The sequence below is a fragment of the Protopterus annectens genome, chromosome 9.part0 (genome assembly GCF_019279795.1).
Source record: "Protopterus annectens isolate FY-2018-M chromosome 9.part0, PAN1.0, whole genome shotgun sequence".
Lineage (NCBI taxonomy): Eukaryota > Metazoa > Chordata > Ceratodontiformes > Protopteridae > Protopterus > Protopterus annectens.
In genome coordinates, this window is record NC_056743.1 from 805,960,507 (window position 1) to 805,981,967 (window position 21,461).

General features: G+C 39.9%; 1 protein-coding gene across 2 annotated transcripts in view; it reads left to right on the forward strand.

The window, feature by feature from the left end:
- TFCP2 (transcription factor CP2) overlaps positions 1 to 21,461 on the forward strand; it is a 1,028,615-nt gene that overhangs the window by 886,723 nt on the left and 120,431 nt on the right. For both annotated transcript variants that reach the window (XM_044083452.1, XM_044083451.1), the window contains exon 14: positions 9,289 to 9,431. In XM_044083452.1, coding sequence (XP_043939387.1) covers positions 9,289 to 9,431 — 143 coding nt within the window. The remainder of the gene's footprint in view (positions 1 to 9,288; positions 9,432 to 21,461) is intronic.

Sequence of the window (21,461 nt, forward strand, 5' to 3'; positions counted from 1 at the left end):
GTTCTTTAATATATGTTAGTCTAAGCTGCATTCTGTCTCAAGATAATGGGTCTCATGGCAGCCATTATATCCATGGTTCCTCTTTTGGGGTTTCACCTCAGGGTCCTGCAGTGGACTAAAGTACAGTGGTTGCAACTGAAGGTCCTCTCTTTTCAAGTCAGAATTAGCAGAGCATGCATAGCTCACTTAAAATGGTGGTTGCATACTGCCAACCTCAGTCTGGGCAAAACTGAAGCCTATCCACCCTTGTTGTGGCTGTCACAACTGACCTTTTTGCCCTATGGTGGAGAAAGGCATTGCCAAGTGCAAGCGTGCCAAGCTGCATGGTCCAAAAGGCCAGTCTGCAATCTGAATGTCTGTATTCTGGAGCTGAGAGTAATCCTTGTTGGTATCCAGAAATGCCAAGACTCACTCCCTCATGGTGAAGTTACCATTCACACCAGCAACATTGCTGTGGTAAGATACATAAACAAGTAGGAAAAAACTTGTTCTTTCCATGCTTTGATGATATGGGAGTGGACTGTCAACTATTCACTTTCTGACGGCCAGTCTTACTCCTTTAGAAGACCGTTTCTAACAGAGATGGGGTCAATCAGTCATCTGCTGTTAGCCCCCCTCCCCCAGTGGTCTCTAAGCTTTTCAGTTTCATGGAAACTTCCATTGCTAGGGAGGATTTCCTGTGACTTGTTCTGCATTCCTGATCAACATAAAATACAGTAACTTTTGCTCACTGATTCTTGCACTAGCTGAATGTCACCAGGATGCAGTTATGCAGAAAGCCCCCCCCCCCCCCCCAATTATTCTGCACCTTTCTCTTACTTTGATTAATACCCAGGTTCATCCAGAAAGCCATTCAGTACAAGTCCAGAGTCATTCTTGTAACTCCATTTCGGGCTTAACAAGTGTGGTTCCTCCTGCTGCGGCTGATCTTCTGAAGAAGCCTCTGTCTGAGGCTGTCCAGAACACTATTGCCTCAGCTGTCTTGCAAGACTTGTCTAAACCCGCATGTTTTTCAGTTAGTATCATAGCTATTCCTCTTCCAGAAACACTGTAGTACAGTCTAATTTAGCTGATTAAGTGTCTAAAATAGGTGCAAGGTCATTGTCCACTCTGCAGCTGCAAGGATTGTTATTTTTGAACAAAGGGAGGGAGTGACGAGTGTGTGGTTAATGTTTGTTATTGGAAGATAACACCACAGGCATAATCGTCTGTGTTCTTTGTAATGGTAGAATTATGCTATGGAGCATAATTCATGTTTTCAGATGATTGATTTGTTTTTTTGTTTCTGGTTGATATTCATAGACTTGTTTTAGGAACATGGGGGACAGTACTAAGGAAGCAATCACAGGATCCGGATGAGGCCTAGCCACCTACGCTTAGATGCATTTAAAAAGTTTTACCATCCTTTTAGTACTTAGCAGTGCCCACCTTCCAAATCAAGCGGGGCCACCATGATAATCATGGTATAAAGTTACGTCTAACCATCCAGTCATCAAGACTAGCCTTAAAGGCAAACAAAGTAGTACTTTGCTTGACCTGTAGTGGTTTCTTACTCCTTAGGCTAAGAATGTGTTTTTTTAAACATCCCACTTCACCTAACTTACCTACAGTTAACTATAGCACACAAAATCCTGTACAATCCATCTAACTGCCCAGCCCTTTCATCCATTTTAACTCACTGTCACCCAACTAGCCCACTCAGGTCAGAAAACCAACTTCTAATTCAAATACATAAACCAAAACTCCCAGCTGGCCAAATGCTCTACTCATTTTCCATTGCTAAACTATGGAATACTCTCCCATTAGCTATCAGGACCACTAGTAATGTCTTCTTTGAAAAAAATGTCTGCAGCAACATCTTTCCACCCTGTGGCACTGTAGGTGCCCTAATTCATATCCCTCCAAAACCTGCATATTTCAACTAATATCACCTGTATTCACATCTCCCTTCCCTCTAATCTATCCTTACTACTACAGGAACACCTATTTATTTTACCTAATGGATACCCTAAACTCAATACTCATGCCTTGTAATATTGCACTGGCTTATTCTACTATTTGTTTTTGTAATATAATTGCTTAATCTATTATATGTTTCATGAACTGTTTGCACCTTAAATTGCATTTTCTGTATTTATTTATTTTATATTTGATTACCTGGTTGGTCTGACTGGGCAATTAAGTGCTCGTTTTCAGCAGAGACCCAGGGAGAAAAGCTCCACATACATGACAATCCTAAAAATACGAAAGTCAGAGACGAGTATAAATAGAGCAAACAATCGAGCAAACAGTAGTGTATCATGGCATAGTATGATGAGAAGTTACAGAAGTGTACAGTATATATAGTATACAGTAATAAAGCAGTAAATGTAATGTATTTGAGGAAGAAAGTACAGTAATACTATATACAGTTATATACATTCATTTAAGACAATTCATTATGGTAGGTTTTTTTTTTTGTGTGTGTGTGTTTGACCTTTGAGTAGTGCCAGAGGAAGATTTATCTGAATGGCGGTAGTAGGGCTAGCCATGGTCAGTACAGGTATATTGCCAGATGAGATTGAGATGGGCTTTTATTTTTTGTATTACTTGTGTTATTATGCATTTACTATTGTGTTTTGTATTGTGTTGTTTGTTTCTATTAACTGTTCTGAAAAATGTACACTCATACTAACTGCCTTGTGGAACTTTTCTCCCTGGCCTTCAATGAAAATGGGCTGTTCCTGGCCCAGTGGACTTTTGGTAAACAAATGCCAATAAATAATTCTTTATTAAATTCAAATCCATTAAACAATGACATGGGCACACATACATTTACAGAAATGACAGTGAACCATTGTAATGCATAGACAAATCAGATGCTGTATCAGAGCTCAAAATAATCATTTTCTGTTAGTCATTGCCCCTCTAATATTTCTGACAAAAGTACTCTGTAGGGAATTTTAAAATCTGCCTATTCTTTATATTCCCAAAGAACATGCAATCCGTTACCTCTCTCTTTTCCCTCACGCCTTCACCAATTGTTTACCCAAAGAAAAATTTCCTGACACCTCCTTTAGGTGTAAAAATGCTCTACATAAACCATTCCATACAAAAATCCTAATTCCTGATTTTGTTTGCATGTTTGAGAACCATACAGATGTCTTCTCATTGTTGCTTTGTATATTGCTTTGCCATTCTCTTTCTTATGTTTTCTAATCTCTTTTGATAGTCTTGTAGTTATCATGCTGTATTTTATGTCGTACTAATTATCCCTTTTTTAACAGTAGCTTCTGTTCTAGACTCAACGAAAAAGTCAGCCAGAGCTCCTCTTTCACTTAACACTCCCCTATCCATTTTTTTTTTTTGCCTATACTGTATTTATACCTGGTAGCGAAGATGGTTTCTAACCTGTAGTCAACTTATTCCTGGCTTCATCCTACCTCTGTTACCTTTAACTCCATGGTTATTTCTCCCAGTACCTTGTTTGTTTTGCTGATTTTCTCCAATAAATTCCAATCCCCACTTGCCTATTTTTTATTCCCTTACTTGCTGTAATCACTATTGGTAAAATATCCTTTTTCCATTCCCATATCAGCTTAGATGTCCTTCTGTTTGCTTGCTGCAGTATTCTTACCCTGAGGGATCTCCTGCCTGAAGGTGGCCTGATGGCCAGTATACAAAAGCCCTATATTAATGTAGGGTATGTGGGATGTTGCACGTAGGCTGCTGTCGGACATAGGCCATAAAAGTAATGTACTCACATACCATTTTCAGAACTTTTCTGCTGCCAGTCAGAACGCCATTCCGACTGTTGGTCTGATTGTTTCAGCGGTTGCAACTTCATCTTTTTGCCAGATGTGTCCCATTGGGGAATTTTTTCCTCTTCCTACTGTTTTGGTTGTTATCCAAAAAGGGCAAGTGCCAGTGTGAAAGACAAATTCCACACAAGGGCAGCCATCCTCAGTGTCCCTTTTGTTTCGGCCCTTACCACAACCCCTCTAGCATTTGCTTGTCCTTTGTTCCAAAGATCCTTTGAAGCAGACTTTCCTCTCTATATTTAGAGAGCCAACGGCTAAAGTTGCTAGCTAAGCATATGGAAGTTACCTCTGGGTCCGATGCTGAGCCAGTGAAGCACAAGGCCAAGAAACTTCGGTCTGGCTTCCGCTGCACCTCCAATGTCAGACATTTCTCCCAAGGTACTTGTCAACCCGGAGGTTTGTCTGACTTCAGGCACGGATGAGGCCACCTTGACTTCGGCCGGGAACATGTCTGTGGAGGTCAGACAAAACATCCAACCAGGATGTAGTGGGGGAACCTAGGCTTGAGAGTACGAAGGGTCATGGGGGGGGGGGATACCTTGCACCCAAGTAAGAGAAGAGATAACGGATGCATTTGAATGTAGGCCTTTGTCCGGTCCTCCAGCATTGCATAGAATGGTTTCTCCTTCAAAGAAAAAAAGAAAAGACAAAGCATTTGTCCCCTACCAGAGAGGCCCAACAGATTGGCAGGCCTTTTCTCAAAGCTTGTTAAAGGCCTTCATGGCACTTAAGCAGCCTTCCTCTTAGCCTGCTCCTACAGCTGCTTCCCAGCCTTCTCAAAAAAGGATTAGGACTCGTCTGATGAGTAGATAGGAAATAGAAAGTTCACCCCTGGGATCACTCCAGTGTCTCTACTTGATAGAGGCACTGGGAACTAATGTCTGGCGGCACAATGCCAGGGCACTTCTGTGGGCTAGGCTTGTAAAGGCTCCAGGGCCATTAGTTTAGTACACACCTATGAACCTATGATGAATTTTCCTGTGATTAAGAGGAATCTCTGGATTACTCAGTCTACACATATCCCTTCTCCCCAGGAATACATTTCCTCTAAAGCGGAGTCAGTTGGTGCCGACTCCCCTGTAGAAGAGATATCCTTTGGTGAGACCCTTCTGAGAATGGGAGGACACTTTAAATGGGATGCGTCCCAAATTTCTGAAATCTAGAAAATATTATGTCAACTTCTACAAGTTGATGTCCCTAGCCCCTCTGCAGGTTCCACCTGTGCATCCTGCATTTCTGGATGCCTTTTACAATGCTTCACAATCCCCAGACTCTCAGGCCTTGGTCCCCAAGAAGCCAGACCGCTTCTATAAGGTCCCTGAGGATTGTAAATTCCTGTTTAGGTGCCCTGCTGCAGACCCAGCAGTTATTTCTGTAGCTACAGACAAACCCTCTAGGATGCTTCCCTCCTCTAATCTTCTATCAGACAAAGAGTAGAACCCTTGAGAGACTGGGTAAAAAGGCCTATATGTCAGCCAGCTTGGCTTTCAGGGCCATTAATTATCAGACAGATATGACAAAGTACTCCTTGGAGGTTTTGTCCCAGGCATCTAGTGCCATTGCAGAGCTTCCAGATTCAGAGGGAAAAACCTTGGCTCTGTCTATCCTGGGAGCTTCCTTCCAAGTGGCAAAACATTCCATTAAATGCAGCTATGGTGCTGCAGAGGTTTGTGACAGGGCAGCTGCTACTGCTTCAGTTCTTAGAAGATTTTCCTGACTCAGGCTGCAGCCCCTGCAGGATGACTTCAAATCTAATTTAATGGATGCACCACTAGACAATTCATCCTTGTTTGGTAAGGCAGCGGCCTCTCCATTTAAGTCCTTACAGGAAAAAAAACAAGGAGCTCAAGGAGGTGAAACACATCTTGGTTTCTCCTGTGTCCAGGTTTCACAGGAATTTCCCTTCTAAGCTTGTTTTCATCCATAGCTGCACTCAATACCCCTCCGGTAAGTATTCCAGAGAAGGCAAGAGACAACAGATGCCTAGGAGTTCTCAGCCATTCCCACAAAAAAAGCAGTCCTTTCCTGACAAAGCAGGGAGTTTCTGACTACCCTGTAGATGTCTCCTTTTTCCCTTCGCCAGTCAAACTCTCTTCTGGGAAAGCATCACCCAAGACACCTGGGTTCTTTCCATAATCAAAAAAAGGATACTTCATGGTTTGCAACTCCACCCCTACCTTTGGGGGGCTGTCCCTTAACCCCCCCTCCCCCCAAGAGCATTTGTCCCTCTTCTAAAGCTCCTTTTGGATCTTTGGCAACAGGGCTCCATTCAAAACATTCCTCAAGATGAAAAGGCTTGTATTCAAGAATGTTCTTAGTACCCAGAAAGGATGGCCTCTGGAGACCAGTACTGGATTTATCCCATCTCAGCACCTTCATAAAGGTTCCTTCCTTCAGAATGTTGACTCTCCAAACTCTACCCCCCTCCCCTTCCTTCCACAAGGGATAGGTAGCATATCTAGATATAAAAGATGCTTACGTTCACATCCCCATTCACCCCATGTGCAGAAAGTTCTTGTTTTTCTGTGTTCCTGGCATTTTCAATTCTCTGCCTTGCCCTTTGCTCTTTCTACAGCACCAGGGGTATTCACAAAATGCCTGGCTCTAGATATTGCACACTGCAGACTTTTGGGCATCTAGATTTTCCCGTACCCAGACAATCTGCTTTTACAAGCCCCAACTTTCCCATACTGTACACCAAAACCTGGAGACCACCATTTCCCTCCTCAGAAAACTGGGACTCATCATCAGCTACAGGAAGTCATTCCTCAGTTCTTCACAGGACCACATTTTCCTGGGTTGTCGAATCCAGACAGACATTTAGTGTTGTGTCCATTTCAGAAGGTACAGGACCTTTGGTCCTTCTTTCACTCCCTTCTCCCATTGATTCACATCACAGCCAGGGAGTTCCTTAAGGTGTTGTTATTCATGGCTTCAACAATTCCCATGGTACCAATGGCAAACTCCACATGAGGAAATTTCACTGGTTCCTCAGGTAAGACCTAGAATTCTCACCCACTAGAATACCAAGTCCCACTCATTCCTTGCCTAAAGAATGAACTGCTCTGGTGGATCCAACAGATAGACCTAAATCCAGATCGGCCCTCCATACTCTCGCCACAGTCCTAGATCTCTACACAGATGCAACAGACGTGGGCTGGGGAGTGGCCTTGGGCAAATGCATAGTTCTGGGAATTTAGACTCCTTTCCAAAAATCAGAACACATCAACATCGGGGAAATGCGAGCATTGCTACTAGATCTACAAGCATTTCAGTCTCTTCGTTGCCCAGGTCCTCTACAACTGTTCACAGACAACATGACAGTCTACTGGTATGTGAACAAGTGGGGGGAGGGGGTCATATTTCCTTTGCAGGTTGTCTCTTCTGGTTTGGGAATTTCAGGCCCAAAACTACATGACTGTTCAGGCAGTGTACATTCCCTCCAACTGGAATTTCATGGCAGACTCATTAAGCAGATCCCAGACTCAATCTCAGTGATAGTTGAAGGATTTAAGGCCTGTATTGTTTTGGTAAAAATCATTAGGACCTTTCCACTTGAGTGATATGCTTGGATTTGTACATACCAAAGGAGGCAATGTATTTGATGAGCCTGATAAGGGAAGACTGCAGTGCCACGATGACGTCTTTGCTTCTTGAAGATATTCCCTTGGAAGTCAAGTGAGCCAGCTAGAGGGATTTCTTGACTATGACATAAAACATAATGATCGAATGAGAGGGTGATGTCCTCCTAGCTGGTTCAATGGTTAAGGATTATAATGGCATAAAAACAAAACAAGATGAGATGAGTAGTATCTCACCTAAGTGTCAGTGCATTTAAGTTGACATATAATGAGTGAGTAATAAGGATGCAATTGAAAATATGAGTCAGCAAGTACTTTTTATATATGTATTTATATTTTTGGTCTGTTTTGGAAATAAGGGAACTATAGTTATGTACATATGGGGGATTATCAAGAGAAGTGTGTGTAAAGTGATGGTCCATTCTGTACTGTAATGTGTGTGTGTGTGTTCTGTCAATATCTGATGGGGGTGAGTTTAGGGAATTCATGATTGGATTAAGGTGTACATCTTAGAGTGTTGAAATCACAGCTTTTGACAGTGTTATGTAAAATATGGTGTTGGTGCACCAAGCTTTCTCTTTTTTTTTTTTTTTTTTTTTTTTATGATGCCTAACTTGAGAGGAGTTGTATGACTGCATTGTTTATCTGTGTATTTTTTCTTATTTATGTAAATATGTAATAAATATGGTTTTATACGAAAGAAATAATATAGATGTGCGTTTTTTTTACAATTCCATTAGCATTCGACCATGAATGAGTGCAACATGTTTTCAGGTGGAGGAAAGTTACTTTCCATTGATTAAAAAGAAATTAAAAAAAAAATTGTCTCGGGCAGCAAGCAAGACCAGGAGCAAAACCCAAGAAGTGGCACAAAATGTCAAAATAAGTAACTGCTTATTGTACTAAATAACTGAATAAATGTTTTCTTATAAATTTGAACCGATACAATTACACACCCAAGATGTATGAACACAACAGATAGCTTTCAGGCTAAAAGAAACTCAAGTCATTAATCAGGTTTGCAGGAAGACCTAAGTTATCTTTCCAGTGGTGATGGTGATACCTTAACAAACTTACTTGCTGTGGAAGAAGAATTGCACACAATCTTGCATAGGTCCTGTTGGTTGTTGGGGGATTAAACTTCCTTCTTTATACTAGCTTGGGCTGTTTTCTCGTCATAGTCTTTATCTTTATTGATGACTTAAAGTTGTAAAGACATTTGGTTTGCCAGAAATATTTCCAGCATATTGCAGTCAGTATTTTTGTGCATTGTGTTAAGTTGTGTTTTAGATCCAGTTTTATTCACTAACTAAATTACACTATGGTGTGGCAGAGTACACAAGTTGAAGTGCGTTATTGCACTAATTCTGTATGCAAGTTGGAACATGCTTTCTGTGTAGCAAGTCCTTTGCTTGGTTATGTGATACTACTGCTTTTATTTATCTTGGTGAAACTGCTAGGCACAACTATGACTGTGGTGCAGTTCATGGTTAGTGTGGCTGGCTTAGACATTGACTGTGGAGCAGTGTATGGTTAGTTGGCTTAGACGTGTGCAGTGGGCAAATGAAGTGATGGACTTGAGACTTGTGGGCTAGAAACTGCCACATTCAAACTTTGCATCCCAGTTTTCTAAACATAAATGAAAGCTGGTATTGATAGAATGGAATTAATTTACTTGTGTGCCATGCACCTCATTAGCAGAACATTTCCTTGCCAGCTGGAAATGATTCTGGTGTACTTTACAAGGAGTGTCAGCTTTGGGAAGATGGAAACATTTTAGGAACAGAATGGTCAGGGCAACACCGAAGATGCAAGTCAGTTAACGCAAGTTGAATAAACAAAACAAATGCATAATTTGTGTAACTTGTTGTCCCCATGTATTTAATATATCCTCCTCCTCTCTCTAGTTTACCATGCTATTTATTTGGAAGAGCTGACAACAATAGAGTTAACGGAAAAGATAGCTCAACTCTTCAACATTTCCCCACGACAGATAAGTCAGATTTATAAACGAGGACCCACAGGAATACATGTTCTTGTTAGTGATGAGGTAAGTACTTTGCTTCATTCTTTTTAACATCTGAACTCATTCACTTTTACCAGTTTTCACATTATTGTTACAGCAACACTTTGCTTTTCAAGTACTGGAATTGCACATGGCTGTAAACTTGCTACTATGAAGCTGTGCCACAGCTGCAATGTCCCACATGAGCACTTTTGTTTTGTAGATATCTTACTTCATAAAGAAAAACAGTAATTTGCTGCAGTTTGTCAGTTTTGAAAAATGTGATGTGTAGTGGTTTCTATGTTGATCACAGAAATAAGATACCAGAATTTTACTGCCCCCCCTTTCCTACCCATTGAAGAAGGGCAACATTGTTATGTTGTTCTGCTGTCGGTAAAACTTTGTATGGATCATAACAGATGAGTAATCAAGGGATCGTGCTCATTAAGAGCCTGTAGTACTGCTTCCTCAAGACTGTAGTTTAAACCACAGTCTATAGTCCATTAGCTGTACAGTAAGTAAGCACAGCTGGCAGAGATATTAAAGCAGTACCATAGGAGCGGTATGTACTACAGTGGAGGCAGAATTGGCAGCGTTGAATAAGTCAGAATGGTGGATGTCCAGAAGAATTGTGGAGCTGTAATGTGTGACAGTGATACCACAAGCTGGTTTATTAAACATTTTATCTTCTCCTTCACACCTGCAAACTGTCTGGCCCCTCCCCCCCCTTTTTTTTTCATTTAGGGCCTGTAATCAAGGCAATCATATGTGCTTTTCATGCTTCCCTGTCTTATTATTGACTTGAAAGACCAGTGATAGAGCTGAACCCCTCTATATGCACACTTCCAAGCTACAGGGTATGTTTGGCAGACATCTACATCTTGGGACACTTGGCAGCTGCCTTTCCAGCAACATTAGAATATTGGTCACAAGTTTATTAGTTATAGTAAGAGTAAAGCCTAGAGATTTGTATTCTGATACAAAGGGAATAATAATATGATCAGTTATGGTAAGGCTGTTGGGGTCCCCTCATTGGGCAAGGGTGTGCCACTCTTGTTGATCCTGAGAAAGGGAACAGGGAAAACTACCCTGCTTTGCCAGAGTGTTGCACTCACCCCTGGGAAATCTGCTGCTGCCATTAGTAACACTGTTGGTCCCATTTTCCTGTCATTAAAAAACAAAAGAACAGAAGATTAAGCATATATCTAATCCACCTCAAATTTCCTTAGACAGGAGTAACTTACTGGGTCTAACTCTGGGTTTAATTCAGGCTATTAATCCTTCTTGTACAGTTGTTTCTGATAAAAGAGAGAGAGATACTTCCTTTCCTGAAGAGATTCAAGAGTCTGAATCTGGAAAGGAGGATGAAGGGACAAATGTAAGGTTTTCTTCTCAGGTTTCTGATTCCGACTCAGAGGAGAGCTCAGTTTCTGACTCTCTTTGGGGGGGGGGTGTCTCTTTCTCTGAGACTGTAGAATGTGCCAGTGTTTTCAGTGGAAGAACATTGAGGTTTCTCAGTTCCTCAGAAAATACTGTTAGCTGTTACAGCAGGAGTTAACAGAACCTGCACCCATTCCTCCAGTTCTGACAGCTTTGAGGGATGTATGTGTTACTGCCTGCAATTTTCCTGACAGCCAGCTGCCCCAGAAAAGGCAGATAGAATGTATAAAGTTCCTTAATCTTGTAAGTTTTTATACATGCTTTCCAAACCTGATCCAGCAGCTGTAGCTTTAGTTAATCCCTCGGCTGCTTAAACACTTAATTCCAATCATACTCTTTCTGGTAAGGATGCAAAGATTATTGATATGTATTGGGCAAAAAAGCATATTCTTAAAGTTTGATTTTCAGAATTTTGGATGGTCAGACTCGTATGTTAGTCTGCTCTGACTAATTTTGAAAGTATAAGAGATGTCTTGTCTGCAGTTTCTTCTCGTGAAAAATTGGCTTTAAATAATTTAATGTCTTCTATTGTTAAAGGTACCACTGATACTTCCAGGGCTATGGACACTGGTACTGTTTTGAGGAGGCTTTAATGGCTATGTGCTCAAAACCTCCCAGATGATAAAAATTAGATCTTATGTTCTGCTTTGGAGAGAGAGTTAGCTTTTGGCCCTTCTGCTGCAGAGGTAATCAAAAAGTGTGACGAATGGGTTAAACTGATATAGGAACTCTACGAGATTTTTCCATCGTTCTTTTAAAAAATTTCCAGGGGATTCTCTAACTAATATTGGTAAGAAACAAAATAAACCATCTCAACAAAATTCAATTAAACAGACATTTAAGAAGAAATGGCAAAGGAGTTGCAAAAAGAATTTTGGAAATTTCCAAAACAATCCATTAAGTTGGAATGACTGTTTAAGACACTTACCACTTTTCTCTTTGGCAAGTTTGACAAATGGGTTCTGAAGATCATTTATCAAGGTTACAGATAACACCGGGAGGAAATTCCTCCTTTATAGGGAGTGATTCTCTTTGGCTACTCTATTTCTAAAGCTTGGAGTACTCTACCTAGCCACCCGACATGTAATAGCTGTACTACACAATTTAAAAACTCTTCTCAAAACACACTATATGAACAGCTGGTTATGCTCCTGTGACTCCCCAGGGTAAACATCTACTTAATCTATTTTTCCATCTTACGAAATCCTGCAATATCTACAAAAAAATTAACCCTTCTGTATTCTTGTATTGATCCAATAGCCTCTACTTTATTTTGCTCCCTCTAGTCATTATGCACACTAATAATTTATTTTCTGTTCTCACATTCATAGTGCTTAGTCCTCTGTTATGTGGCTTCACCCTTTTTACTTAGTAACAATTTGACTACCTTCAACATTTGACACTGTCACAATGAGTGAAGTCTATATTAATCCCATTTAAAGTATAGATATGAGTGACTGGTTTTCAGTGCCTGATTTCTATAGTAATCCCATCAATAGTATTCTTATGAATGTATATTGTTTTTACTATATACTGCATGTTGTTATGAGTTCTGTTGTTTCTTCTTGACTGATATGTTATCTGATATTTACAGCGATTATGTTTTGTTTGTTTCTTCCTGATTGATGTATGTATGTAAACTTGAGCTTTTCTCCCCAGGCCCCTACTGAAAATGGACCTATGTCCAGTCAGACTTTCCCGGTAAATAAATGTAAAATAAATAAAATTACTCATCCTCCAGACCAGACTGCTTGTTTCCAGAAAAGGGATTTTATTAAAGGATGTTTTTATTACCAAAGAAAGAAAATGCTTGGAGACCAGCCCTGGATATGTCTTTCCTAAATCGGATCATGTCTAAATTCAGAATGTCACTTCACAAACTGTTACCTTTAACTTTTCATTCAAGTATCCTTGTAATGTTAGATTTGATGGATGTTAATCCCATTGATATTCCTCCAGTCGTTTCTTAAGGCTCTGTCTGGATCACATTATCGGTTCTCTGCTTTACCCTTTGGACTATCCACTGCGCCAAGAGTGTTCACAAAGTGTCTATCTCCAGTTGTAGCTCATTGCAGGCCACAGGATTTCCATTTTTAGATGACTTGCTTATCTTTGCTGAGTCTTTTCAAAGTGTCTGTAGTCTTTCTCTTGGTTGAAAGATCTCAAGCTGGGATTGCAAGAGAACATTCAAAAGTCTTTTTTTTTCCTCCTCCTCACAGGATTGTGTTTATAGGTTCATAGGTGTGTACTAGGCTAATGGCCCTGGTGCCTTTACAAGCCTAGCCCATAGAAGTGCCCTGGCATCATGCCGCCCAACATTAGTTCCCACTTCCTCTATCAATTAGAGGCACTAGAGGGATCCCGGGGTGAACTTTCTATTTCCCATCCACTCATCAAGATTCCTCTTGAACAGGGCCAGTGAGGTGCTCTGCTTGACATGTATGGGAAATTTCTGAGATGTCAACTGGACACCACATTTCAAAGAGCTTTTTTCCCCACAGGAAAATATATCTGTATCTAGGTCTGTTTGTAGTTTTCTACTTAGACTGCAGTCACTGTGAGGGAATACCTCAGGATTTTGGGGCTCATGGTTTCTATGATTCTCATGATACCCCTGGCAAGACTCCACATTAGAAAGGTACAGTGATAAGTTTCTTTGGTCCCAGCACCAGCACCCCTTGTGTTCAGATCCCAGTGCTGAAGTTTGCCAGAAGGGAAATGACTTGGTGGAGACAATAGATATCCCTCTGTCTAGGTCTCCTCTTCTCTTCTCCCTCCTTATTTCAAAGCAGTCAGTCACCACAGACTCTTTCCTTGGAGAGCAGTTTCAGGAGGGATACAAGGTGTGTAGTACACAAAGTACAGACGCATGCACATAGATGTAAGAGATACCTTCCCTATTCAATACACTTAACTCTCAGAATCATCTTTGGCCCCCTGGACCTCTTCAAGTTGTTAACAACGTGATAGTCATATAGTACATTAACAAGCAAGGGGGAACCAGGTCGTATCCCCTCTGTAAACTAGTCATGTTTTGTTGGGATTTAGTTTCAAAGCACAATCTCATTCTACAGGCATCCTGCATTCTGTCAGAGTAAAACTGTGTGGCAAACAAGCTGAACAGAACAAGAGCAGACATCATGAATGGAAACTAGATCGGAGGTCTTCCAAGATTTGATCCATCTGTGGGGAGTTCAAGTAGACCTCTTTGCCTCCCCTGTGAACAATCAGTTGGCAAGATTCTGCTTCTGGTCTCCATGTAAGAAGCCCTTTAAGACAGTTACCCTTTCTTTTCCTTGGATAGAAATGTTCCTGTATGCTTTTGTACTCTTTTTGCCAATATTCAGGGCACTTCTGAAGATTCAGAAGGAATCCCCCAGCATCACTGTGGTGACCGCCTCTGACCCAGGCAACCGTGATTCTCCCTTGTTTTGAAAATGGCCAGGGGTAGTTACCACAATCTTCCTCACTTACTTGATTCTACTTGTACGGAAACAGGGTTATTTGATACACAAAGAAAAAAGGTTCTGTCTCGAGTTAACCAGTCCTCTACTTCAAAACAAATCACAAAAACAGCAAAAGAAGCAGACTTGAACATGGCCTCACTGTGCAGGTTAAAAATTATTTAATCCAAACTTAAAACACCATATAAAAAGAAAAATGCATATAAAACAAGGTAAGGGTCACGTCTACAAACAGATGCTTCATCAGACCGTTACATAACTGCTACACAGAACTGATTTAAACATGCAGTTAAGTTGTATAACCTATCAGGAATTACCTATGCAAACTCCTGGAACCCAAGTGAGGCTTTAGCAACGTATTCAGTTAAGACCATGGCCTTTGTCAGACTGCAAGGCAATGATCCAATGCACTTCTGCCTGCTCTGTCTTATACTTGACATCACCCAAATGTCTATTAAAACTCATTAAATGTATAACCTGAAAGGCAAAGACATTATCTGTGCCAGTACTGCTAATATGCATAGCTAGTGCATTTGTAGCTGCTCCCCTATGGATCTCACTGACATATTCACGTATTCTTTCTCTGAGAGAGCAGTATGTCTTCCCAACATAAAATGCTAGACATTTCCTGCATTAAGCAAGGTACATCAAATCCTTACTTGCACAATCAGTGTATAAAGTAAAACTAAACAGCCTGCCAGAGTCTGAATGTAGAACAGTATTCCCATTTTCAACAAAAGTGCAAACCGTACAGTTCCTACAGCTAAAAGTGTCGATCCTCTTTGAGGTCACCATTTTGGTTGATGCCTGATCATAACACAACATATGTTTCAGATTCTTTTTATTCTTAAAAAAGATGGAATGGTCCCAACAGTGTCTCATATTGTCATCCACTGTCAAGATATTCCAATTCTTCCTCACAATGTAACAAATCTGAGGGACATCTGATGTAAAGTAACACAATCTAGAACTATTATTCTTTGTGTGCTTAACCACCCTAGATGCAATAGTATTGTTTGCGTACAGTGCTGTGTGAAATCGGGACGCCCTTTATTTCCCATATCAACTCCTTCCACTGTTAACTTACCAGTTATATCACTTTCCTATACTTTATATCAATTAGTTCATCTCTAAAAGAACTTGTAGTTTAAGAAAATGGCTGTTCATCACTTATCAACCTGGAAAATCGCAAGGCCTGTCCTTCAACCACATTCCTAAATGTGTAGCCCGGGTGCATGTTGGTCCTTAAATTGCATATAGAACATTTTATTCCAGTAAAAGAAGCTTTAGCTGTTGAGTTGGATATGAAGTCATTGTATAATGTCTGTCCTTTGGAAGTAGTGACTTTTGTGATAGAAGTGACATGCAATGTTATTGCATATGAGAACAGATTACAACACAGAAAAGACATAAGCTGAATAGAGATTTGGTGGACTTTAGAAATGGTACTGTATTTTCATGGCAGAGACCTACTCCGGCCCTGGTTGAACCCTCTGTCAAGGAGATTGCAGTGAGTGATGCTAATGGAGTCACCACTGTCGTCCAGGGGTAATATCTCTGCCTCAGCATCCACTTCAGTGTCTCTGAACACCATTAAGTCAGCTTCTTCAGATGTAAATCTGGAGCTCAACCCGCCATTGCGCTTCCACAGGGTTTTCAACAGCTACCTTTACTGATAAGGGATCCACCGCCCCCATTGAGGTTCATGAGTCGAGGAGGAAACACCAGACCGGATTCAACATTCCACCATCGAGAAAATGTGGAATCCACAAGCGGTTCACTAGTGTGGAATATTTCAGACTTTGCTTTAACTGAACATCAGCTGTCATTGTTAAGAGGGATGTCGTTGCCAGTAGTGATGTCTGTGACACCATCATAGATGTAAAGTCCTTCATTAGAAATGTTATGCTTAAGCTACTTTTCTCCAGCAATATTCATGATCATGCAGCATTCAAATTTAAGAAACCTACTTCTTTCACCCCCACCTAACACCCACTACTTGAGGCCTTTTCTAGGTACTGTGAAAGGGATCTGGTTGAGTACAGGGACAAATGCTAAGTGTTTTGTCAACTTAACCAGGGATGAGCGAATGGCCCTGAGTGAATTACAGCATCATCCACATATTGTTATATGTCCGGCTGATAAAGGGGGTACAGTAGTGGTCATGAACTGGCAACAGTATGAAAGCAACATGCAAGAGATGCTCTCAGATGTGTCCACATATTGTAGCCTACTAAAGAAGAACATACACTCTTATTATTGCCAGAGTGAAAGCAGATTTATATGATAATCTTATGTATAGGGTTAATGCATCTGAATTCTGAGAGTATTTGTGTTGAACATCCTACGATACTGGTCAAAGATTACCCAAAATACATAAGTATTTGTATGACACTGAGACCGATTCTCTCAGGGAGGGGAGTGGCTCACTGAGCCACTTTTTACCTGTGTTGAATCGCAGTTGAAACCGGTATTTGCTGCCTCTACTACTGTCTTGAAAGACGGGAAGAATTTCTTGGAATCTATATTTATGTAGATGGTGTTGGTAAGTTTGAGGGTTACTCTTTGTGACATTAGATATATGTTCATTTTTCACAACTATTCCTAACGGCATAGTTTTGGATTTTGTTAGGTTGTATCTTAATGCCCACACTATATATTCTCCTAGTACTTTCCCTTATTATATTGTTTATGGAATTAATATTAGAAAACAATGTTTTTGTGTTTAAAGACCTATTTACAAGGCTCTGGTGTGACTATGGGCACGTCCTGTGCCAACTCTTATGAACACAGTGATGGAGTACTGAGCGGCAACTTTTGTCCTTTAATCCTGACTGTCTGCTATGAACAAGTACCTCTGACATGCTGTATGAGTTTTTGGATTATTTACATTCCACTACTAGGTTTCCTAAAGTTACTGTTGAGTTTTCCAAGGATGAAATTGTTTAAGAGGACAGGTGGTGTGGCTGTCAGTGACCTTCATAGAAAGGTATTTACAAAAAATATGCTACTGCAAAGAACCAGCATGCACCCTGGCTACACATTTAGGAATGTGATTAAAGGACAGATCATGCAATTTTCCAGGCTGATAAGTAGTGAACAACTATTTTCTGAAACTGAGTTCTTTTAGAGTTGAACCAATTGATAGAGGGCATAAGGAAAATTATATGACTGGTAAGTTAACAGTGGAAGGAGTGGATAGGGGAAATAAAGGGCGTTCGTATTTCACAAAGCGTTATATGCAACATAATACTGTTGCATCTTGGGTGGTTAGGCACATACGGAGTAGTAGTACTAGATTGTGTGTTACTTTTACATCAGATGTTCCTCAGATTTGTAACATTGTGAGGAAGAATTAGAATATCTTGACAGTGGGTGACAAGATAAGACAAACTGTTGGGACAGTTCCGTGTTTTACTTAAGAATAAAAATAATTGGAACGTATGTTATGTTATGATCAGACATCAACCAAAAAGGTGACCTCACGGAGGATGGAGATTTTTAGCTGTAGGAACTGTGTGGTTTGCACTTGTGTTGAAAATGGGAATACTTTTCTGCATCAAGACTCTAGCAGGTCATTTAGTTTTACTTTACGCGCTTGACTGTTCAAGTAGGGATTTGGTGTATCTTGCTAGATGCCAGACATGTCCAGCATTTTATGTTGGGAAGACCAACCCCCCTCTCAGAGAAGGGAATATGTGAACATGTCAGCAAGATACATAGGGGAGTGACTACAAATCCACTAGATATGTATATTAGCAGTACCGGTACAGATCATGTGTTTGCCTTTCAGATTATATATTTAATTTCTTTTTATATGGTGTTTTAGGTTTGGATTAAATAATTTTGCTGACCTGCATAGTGAAGCCGTATTCCAGTCTGCTGCTTTTGCAGTTTGTGTTCGATACATACCAACACCAATTAACTTCAGATGACTGCCTGGATGATTGGGTCTTAATTCCCTTTAGGCATCTGTTTACTGAGGACGTGCAGCAGGTACAAATGTGGAGGCAAGAAAGCCTGCTACTAGAAAATCTTTTTAGCAAGTGGAAAAGTTTTTTTAGTTTGTGCCTACAATATAACCAGTGCCCATTCAGGGCTAGCTATTTTCTGGTTTTCCAGTGTTTGTGTGAGTTACTATCCTATGACATTTCTTACTGTATCAAGGTACATAATTTCAGCATGTATGCTCATGGATCCTCCTCTTTCAATCCATTGTCATGTCAGAATGTTTTTGAAAACTGGCATCCCCTCCATGGGATCGTAATTTTGTGTTAAGCAAGCTAACACTTGCTCCATTTGTACCACCTAACCTGGTTGACATGAGGTTCTTGATGTGAAAAACTGTTTTACTGATTGCTCTGACCTGTGCAAGAATGTTATGCAAGTTACAAGCTCTTATGGTTGGTCATCTTTGTTTCGTTTTCCACAGGGACAGGATTTCTTTGAACACTAATCCTTTTATGCCTAAAGTGATGTCCGAGTTTACTTTAAGCCAAACTGTCTGTCTTCCACTTTTCTTTCCTGACCCAAAAATAAGGGAAAAAGGATACACCATACTTTGGATGTCCACAAACAACTCTGGTACTATCTTGCATACATACATACATACAAATATTTCAAATCGGGAATTAATGCCTTTCTAGCTTGCCAATATACCAAAACACTTTTCCCATAATAAGTATCCAGGCTGTTCTTAAAAATATCTAAACTGGTACTTGCTTTAATGCAATTTGGTAGTCTGTTCCATGCATCAGCTACTCTGTCAGAGAACCAATTAGTACACTTCTCATTCCTATAGAATCTTCTACATAGGATGTCTGATGATTCTCTAGTATGTTTTGTTAACCCCAAACATTCCCAAAGTTAGTTGTCACTAAATGCCCAATATACCTGAATAAGATTATCTCTTAGTATCAGTAAGCGACACTGTACAAGTTCAGATATTTCAGTCTTTCATAATAACTTAAATTTTCACATCCATCGATACCCTTGGTATATTTCCGTTGTACTCTTTCCAGTTTACACATGCTTGTTTTCTTATAGGGTTTCCATATTGTTATTCCATACTCAAGTTTGGGTCTAATATAACTAACAAACAATGACTTCATCATTTTTGAGTTCCTAGACTTTATAAATCTTTTTATACAACCTGTAGTTCTATAACCATCATTAACCAATTGGTTGATATGATCAGAAAAACTCATAGCTGAATCTACCCATATATCCATGTCCTTAAATGAGTCCACAGTTTCAATCACTGTGGGCTGTATTAAATATTCACCTTTCAGTTTATGCCTACCAAATCTCATATGCTTAGTTTTTGGTGCATTTATCAGCATATTATTCTCCTGTGGCCCATATGGTCAATTTAGTAAAGTTATTTTGCAGACATGCCTCATCTGTAACGCATGTAATCAGATTACCCAATTTCAGGTTGTCTGCATATATTCTGTAGAGCACCTCAGATGAAAAAGTTAGGTCTTAAAGGTACAATCTAAACAAGTAAGGGCCTAGGACAGAGCCCTGTGGGACACGCTGACTGTAACCAAGGATTTCGCCTGTCCAGTTGCTGTATGATACTTGCCATGTCCTGTTTGTAAGCCATGCAGGTATCTATCTTATCAAGAGTACATCCAATACCTGGTTGTACTAATTTATTGATCAGTGTTAAGTGTATGACCCTGTCAAATGCTGAAGTTAAATCTATATAAATTACATCACAGCACAATTTTTGCTTCTTAACTGTTATTATATTGTTATAGAACATGATGTTACAGGTTGTAATAGAACTGTTTTCAACATATACATGCTGATATAAGGTATATATGGTTTCAAGTCCCAACCTAGCCAGTTCTGAAAATAACTTATCCAATATTACCTTCTCCATTATTTTTCCACAACATGAAAGTAGACTTAAGGGTCTGTATGACTATGGGTTTGTCCTACTCCCCTTTCCCTTAAAAACAGATTTAATAAGCACATGTCTCCAATCTTGAGGAATCTCCCCATATGTATATGACTTAGTGAATAATAGATATAATGGTATTGTAAGTTCTTGCTGAAGTGTTCTCAGGTCATTGTTACTAATTGCGTCTCCTCCCTGTGCTTTGCTTAGATCCAGTTTGCGCAGCTCTTTTTCAATCTAATCTAATTTGATTCCAGTATCTGGGGTTACCTGGATGTCACTAGGACAATTTACCACCCCTTTTCTGTTTTGCATAAGATTTTTTTAAATATATCTGTAGTCTGTTATGTCTGAGAATAAATTTTAGTATCTGCACACAGTTTATCAATTTGTGTCTTTACTCTTCCACATCTCATGTATCTAGGTTATTATGCTCAATGTCTTCAGGAAAAATTTGAAGAAGATTTATATAACTTGTCTCGCACTGTGCTTAATCTGTTTGTCCAGCTTATTTATTTCAGTTTTCAAAGTTGTAGTACCTCTCTTCCATTTCTTATATTTTTTGTCTCTCACCTTAATCAGATATCTTGTCCGTGTGGAAATATATCCGCCTGATGTTGTATGCCTAGATCCTGATGATAAACATTTTTTTGATTTTTTTGCACTCAATTTCTCTTTCAAAACTTTCCACATTCCATCTGCAGCTTTTCCACTGAACACCTCACTCCAGTTAGTTTTACATAGTGACTGTTTTGCTTCCATATAATCTGTAATTAACCTTCTGTGCATTGGCTTAGATTTCAGTTTGGCAGGATTATCTATCAACAGACTAACCTTTATAACCCCATGATTACTGCACATCAGTGGTGGTAACTTGACTTGAAGTTACAGTAATTCCTTTGGGAACACAAACAGTGTCTAGTATGTTCTGTCCCCTTGTAGTTTTTTTACAATCTGAAGCAATTGTTGTTCCTGAATATAAGCTGTGAATAATTTCCTTACTAACAGAATAAGTATTATTCCAGTCTGTTTCTGGTAAATTTAAGTCCCCAGCTAATATTCTTCCCTCCCGTGTTTCATGCAAGAAATGTATGATTTCCTCTAGGTTATCTGCACTTGACTCTGGTGGGTCTATACACTCCAACAATTGTTATATGTTCCAGGGTTGTGTTTATTGTCACAGTTACACAGTCTATAGTGTTGGTGTTATCATTGAACATGTAATAATCACAGATCTCATAGCTATCTTTAATCCCTATCACA